At 24.2% G+C, this 6,988-nt stretch overlaps 1 protein-coding gene across 12 annotated transcripts; it reads right to left on the bottom strand.

The window, feature by feature from the left end:
- Positions 1–941: 941 nt before the first annotated feature.
- Positions 942–6,534, bottom strand: LOC105844930 (uncharacterized). 12 transcript variants are annotated; one of them, XM_065800907.1, is made up of 4 exons: positions 6,375–6,519; positions 5,613–5,728; positions 4,648–4,701; positions 942–3,194 (listed from the first exon to the last, which is right to left on the bottom strand). In XM_065800907.1, exon 4 carries the CDS (start codon positions 3,165–3,167, stop codon positions 1,629–1,631), a length of 1,539 nt encoding a protein of 512 aa, XP_065656979.1. In that variant the 5' UTR covers positions 3,168–3,194; positions 4,648–4,701; positions 5,613–5,728; positions 6,375–6,519; the 3' UTR covers positions 942–1,628. The 12 variants fall into 12 exon arrangements, with proteins under 12 accessions (XP_065656979.1, XP_065656978.1, XP_065656977.1 ...); XM_065800906.1 differs by having other exon boundaries at positions 4,621–4,701; positions 6,418–6,519; XM_065800905.1 differs by having other exon boundaries at positions 6,418–6,519.
- Positions 6,535–6,988: the final 454 nt, after the last annotated feature.

Genomic DNA, 6,988 nt, shown 5'->3' with positions numbered 1-6,988 from the left:
TATAGAATACCAATGAATATGCTATTAAAAGTTTTTAAGTATTTTTTTATAAAAAAAAAAATAAGATTTTTAATTAAAGACTTTATAAATTATATATATATATATATATATATATATATATATATATATATATATATATATATATATATATATATATATATATATATATATATATATGTATATATATATATATATATATATATATATATATATATATATATATATATATATATATATATATATATAAAAGGGGCTATTCTAGGATAATAATTTGGCAAATAATTTGAAATAATAACTAAATATTTTCTCATTTTTATCATGATTTATAAAAATATATTAATAGCATTCAATATATATTATATATATATATATATATATATATATATATATATATATATATATATATATATATATATATATATATATATATATATATATATATATATATATATATATATATTGAATGCTATTAATATATTTTTATAAATCATGATAAAAATGAGGAAATAGACAATTGAAAATAAATAGAAATGTTGTATTGAATGTATTTATATATTTAAATAAATAAAAAAGACACATTAGATATAATTTTAAAAAAATACAATACAAGATCCTATTCAAATTTTTTTACAAAATGCATAATATATTATAGTTTCTAACACATTTAGAAATTTTTAAATGTAACATAATTAACTTTTAAATACCATTAAAACACCCATATGTTTATAAGAGCTAATAAACAGAAATTTGGATAACATTAACCAGACTTTTCATAATTTTTCTTGTCAAAAAAGGTTTTAAAAAAATCTTAAAAAATAAGAAAAAATTTCAGAAGTTCTTTATGTCTAGAATATTGATGCAGATATTTGTTTGCTAAGATACAAATAAGGTCAATCTAATTCATTTCCTGACAATATTATATTATTTTTATGATAACTTCATTATGATAATATAAAGTATATTTGATTTTCGTTACATTACATTGTTATTTATAATATTAAAAAAAAAAGTAATAATATAATTGTTAATAAACTGAACAAAACACCATGATGAATATTTAAAAATCTGGTATAAAAACCTTACAAATAATTTAGCTTATAAAAGATAATAATAACAATTATATTATAAACAATTGTTTTAATTATTATAATTATTAACAATTATATCAAATTTATTAAATACTAAATCGTTAATTAAACAAAATATAAATAAGTTATAAATTTATAAATATAATAAAACTCTTCATAATGAAAAAAAAACAATTCGAAATGTAAAAAGTTCTTACACTCATATTGTTAGATTTACTTAACATTTTTTTATAAAAATCTAGCACCTAAACTTCAAAAAAATTATTAAAAATGAATCTTAAAAAATTCCAAAATTCAAAATAAAAAATTTGATCATTATAAAAATATGTCTACAAAACAAAACATTTAGATCATTATAAAAACATGTCTAAAAAACAAACAAACAAAGAAACAACAAGGTGTTAAATTAATAAAAATTAACTCTACAAATAAATAAATGTTAATTTCCTCAAACCTATACTGTAAATGTGTTTATGTATACACTAAAAAAACTTGACTGAGATATATAAACCTAATATTATTACAACTTAAAACAATACATTACTGAGATTGCAGCTCTTTCATAATTTCATCTGTGGTATTGAAATACTCATAATCAGGATCATCATACTCATCATCGTCATCATCATTATTATTGCCATCATCATTAATATTTAACTTATCTGACAAATCAGAATTAATACCTTCAAAAAATAATGGATTATTATTTGCAAGACGCAATCGACAGGGTATATCTTGTTCTATAGAACCATAATATGTAACTAAATCTAATAACGTAGGATATGTTGAAGTGAACCCTTTTATTCTAAAAAAATTATTCTCTACTCTTTCAATTAGAAGATTTGCAAAACCATTGTTCTTGATGTTTTGTGGGACTTTAATAGTTATAACATAGCAACCAAGATGACTCATACTATCACGAACAATAAATGAACCAACTGATCGGTGCTGAAGAACTTCTTCTGCGATTTCACGAGAAAATCCTGGTTGGAACCATTCAGCATTTGCAAGTATATCATTAATAGATTTATCAACAGGTGTTTCCATAGAATTAGAGAATGTATTATGATTATTGTTTAGAGATTCAGATTGTGATCGTAGCTTAACTGATTCGATATCATAGTCTTTATTTGGAATTACAATGTTTTCATATTGCTGGGCTTTATTGGAATTAGGAAAAAAACTTCCTGAAAATCTTTCAGAAACATTAACAACATCAATAGTATTGGCTCTCACTTTAACCTCGTTATCTTTAGTTGGTTGATCTTTTCTATTTAATTCAACAATCTCATGAGTAAAAGTCGAGAATATTTTTCTTTTATCTCCTGTTTTATCAGGTGTCAGTTCCTCATTTGAAAGCTCGTTAGATCCATTTGTAAGTTCTTTAGATACAGTGGTACTTTCAGATAATGAAACTGTTGGTGATTTTACTTTAATTTCAATTAATTGATCCTTATCAAAAGATTTATTTTTTTCAAGCTGCAATGGGGAATTTCCTTTTACTCTTGCAAGTACAGCATGTGATGCAAAATCATGTCCTTTTGCAATTTCTAACTTTGCCCAAACTTTACCACCAGATTTCTTTCCTGAGACAGACTTTGAATACTGTATTTCAGCCTCAGATTGGAAAACTTGCTCCCTTGATTTTTGCCTTGTCTCACTACGTGAAAAAGCAATACTAAATGCATTTGATACACTTGAACTAAGCTGGTGGGAATGGCGTGATTTTTTTGTTCTAAATACATGAGCTTGTATTATTGATTTACCACCATTCTGCTTACTACGAGCTACATAAGCAAAAAGCCTTTTGTTAGGAAGACAGGTAGAAAATGCAGTGGAAGATATACTATGAGCAAACTTAACAGCTGTTTCTCGCTCATTAAACGCTTTGATACCTTCATTGGTTACAACAAGTACTACAGCAATACCTTTACTACCCTCTTTCATTTCAAGCATTTTATTATTTACAAAATGTAATCTATCCTCTTGAGAAAGGGTAGTAATAGCAATAGAACCAATGTATTTACATCGTTTCTTGTATAGGATTTCAGGATTAGTTGATTGTTTTTGATTTTGCATTTTCCGAAACCAGCTTCTTTAAGCCAACTAAAATATAATTTAGAAATCTATCTATAGTAAATCTTTCTAAAATTTATCCACTCAATGTAAAATTATCAAGAAAATCTCACCCTTAAGTCTCTGAATTGGTTCATATTAACTTTATATGCAGCCCATTACAAATAAATAGTGAAAGAAAATTTTTGACTAAAAATGCACATCTTTTTTTGAGATATCGTCATTTAAAAAAATTCAGTATTTTGATGATAATTTGAAGAGACAACAAAATAACTGGCATATAATATCATGATAATGATTTGGTTGATTTTTCTAAAATTTGGAATCCTAATAGATTTTTGCTAAAGGAATTCAAAGCACTCTGGGGACTTAAAAGTCTTGAGATACCTCTTTTATTTAATTTTATTCGAAAATATAGACTTGGAGCTAATTTATTCTTATTGATTTTGGGTGCCACAAAAAATCAATGAAAATAAGATAAATTTAATCATTAATTTATCTTTGAAATTAATCATTATTTTAGCATACGTATGCTAAATTAAAAGTACTGAAATAAAAACTAGACTTATGGTTTGTCTTGCTGATACTTGTTCAAATTATGATTTCAAAAATAATATATTTTCAGATATCTTAAAATATTTTTTTTTTATAAAATATGTATAGCAGGGTGTTAGCCAAGAATATATTAATATCGTGTTTTTACGATATCTGTAATATTTCTACAAAACATGATTTTTTTGTATTGATATTGTATAATTACTTCTAAAAAAAAAAAAAGCCATTGAATTTTGGGAATTTTAAACTTCTTGGATTCTGCGGTATACGCAGTGCTATTGGGCTAGCTAACACACTATATATATATATATATATAAATATATATATTTACCATTAATCCGGTAGTGGTGTAGTTATAGACTGTTTGCTTTATAGAGTATTTGGAGAAAGTTCCGAGTTAAATATCTTTTATGACCTTGGCACTCAACTTGTTTCTCTGCACGGTGGCTTTGTTTGTCAAAGTTCATGTTTCATAGTAAAAGAGTTAAGGGTTGTAACTACAACTAAAGTATTAAGACTTTATATATCTAATTGCAGATTAGAAAATACCTATTCAGCATTTAAATCAAAAGACTTTGATTTAAATGCTGAATTGGTATTTTTACCTACTAGCCATGGTAAATCCCTTCTATTACAACTGTGATGATTGTAATAGAAGGATATATCATTGTTACCACTTTTAAAAAAGTACTATGTCAAACAAAATTCTTAAAAAATAACCACTGAGTACATTTTGAATGTTACTTTAATATAGTTCTTTTGTAAGTTTTTTTAAACTTAGTTATTTGCTTTTACTTTTTTTTTCTCTCTATATGCTCATAAATATATAAGCCCTAAATCAGTCACGAAATAATATTAGAAAATCTATATGAAATATTTAAGTAATGATATAAAATTTAACTTTTTAACCAAGATATTTTCTGATCACCTCCATTTTTGCTCATCAAACTTAGGTTCTTTCAAGCACTCCTATTTTGAACTCCTAAAACAAAAAACTATACAAAAATCTGGGGTTCTAAATCTTTTAAAGCATTATCAAGATAATATATACAAAAGTAGCTATGTTGTCTCTTAAAATATTAACTAAATCGCTGAATTCAGCTTCATTATAATTAACAATATTTTAAAAACTTATATGTATTAATTCTGAAACATAAGGGTGACAAAAATATTATTTTTTCGATGATTTCATGTGAAATGATGTTCTTATGATATATATATATATATATATATATATATATATATATATATATATATATATATATATATATATATATATATAAATATATATATATATATATATAAATATATATATATATATACATATATATATATATAAATATATATATATATATATACATATATATATATATATATATATATATATATATATATATATATATATATATATATATATATATACACATATCATATACTGCTGGTTTAGGTGAGCAGTCTGACATCATACAGAAATAGCCTGCTGCCGAGGGCTTCAGTACATATATTGACTGACAAATAGCCTGACTTGCAGCGGAGTGCTACTACATCGACTGAGAGTTTGACATGGGGCAGCAATCTTTTTTTTTCATTATTCTTTGATTTTTTTCTTCTTTTTCTGAATATTCATATTTAATTAATGTAACAAAAATATGGTAACAATTTGATACATAAATATGCTATAGTATATATATATATGTATATATATATATATATATATAAATATATATATATATATATATATATATATATATATATATATATATATATATATATATATATATATATATAAATGAATGTATATAGACACATTTGCATAACTTTTTTTGCCTAATTTATTCCATATGACTGTTCCAGAAATAAGAAAAAAACAAAGGAAAAAAAAAGTTTGCTGACCAAATCTAAACCTTTAGTTGATGCAGCGACACTCCATGCATATGATCCTTATTTAGTCAGTCAATGTGTGTTAAAGCTCCCGGCAGCCGACTATTTCAGTATGATGACAGACTGCTCTAAACAAGAAATACAACTTGAATTATAACTTATATTGATTTAAACTTTTTTTTAAAAAATTTAATATAAATATAAGTATATATATAAATATATATATATATATATATACATATATATATATATATATATATATATATATATATATATATATATATATATATATATATATATATATAACAATTTTATAATTTTTTTACAACACATTTTACTTAGTTATCAACTTTTTATTAGTTAAAAATAAATATTTGTAATATTATTTTTATTTACATTTCTCTTATCTTTTAGTTCGTTTTTTAATTCATATAATTTAATTTTTATATCGTTATATTAATATTTTGTTGTTATATTCAATTATTTTGCTTGTTTGTTGAGTTGTTGTTATTACTATCATTATTAATCACATTTATTAATATTAGTTGTTATAATTGTTATTGTTTGGTTATTGTTATTGCTTTTATGACGCAAAAATCTATCATTTGGATTAAATAGAGAAAACACTACTTCAGCTATGTTATAATACTCTGCTAAAAAGAAAACTAAAATAATAATTTATTACGCTTTTTTACAAACTTTTTCCATATATATTATATGGCTACAGCTACTTATGCTTTTCATTCAAAATAGATTTTATGGTATTATATTTACCATGTAAACTAATTTTTAATCTAATTCACATTTAATTTTTTACCAAACAGAACGCTTCACACAATAAAGTGCAATTTGTATAAAAGAGGAAAGACGAAGACGCCATTACTAAAACGATCTGCGTATCTTTAATTTCACATGACGAATTAACTTGGCTTAAATTTTAAAGCATAATTTAACTTATGGAAAAGCGCATCTGCGCGTTAAAGGGTGTTGGATTTCAGTTGAGATAATTATCAGGCCCGTTGCCAAAGTTTTTGACGAGGGGAAGACGTCAATCAGTTCATAGAAATAAAAATTAAAAATTACAAAATCAATAAAATTGAAACTTTATTGCAAATTTGTTTCTCCGCGCAACGGCCTTGTTTGTCGAGGTTCGTGTTTCGGAGTTATAGAGTTGAAAGAGGATTGTAACCACAAAAAGTTGCCTCCTTGACTGTAGTGGCCCTCTCGGCCTTGGGGAGGTGAATAATTAAAAAATAATAATAAATAAAGCAGCCGAGGCGCAGTGGGAGTAACCGTGGCGCAGTGGTAGCGCACTTGGCTCAGACACAATGGATCGGTGGTCCAAACCCTACATCTAGGAAAGTTTTGCAACATTGGTTAGGAAGAGG

Source organism: Hydra vulgaris, chromosome 07 (assembly GCF_038396675.1).
Source record: "Hydra vulgaris chromosome 07, alternate assembly HydraT2T_AEP".
Taxonomy (NCBI): domain Eukaryota; kingdom Metazoa; phylum Cnidaria; class Hydrozoa; order Anthoathecata; family Hydridae; genus Hydra; species Hydra vulgaris.
Note: the sequence above shows the minus strand (reverse complement) of the source record. Positions and strands in the feature narration are given on the sequence as shown.

What these genes read in the sequence shown, in the direction of transcription:
- LOC105844930 (XM_065800917.1), bottom strand. Translation starts at nt 3,167, where the DNA reads ATGCAAAATCAAAAACAATCAACTAATCCTGAAATCCTATACAAGAAA.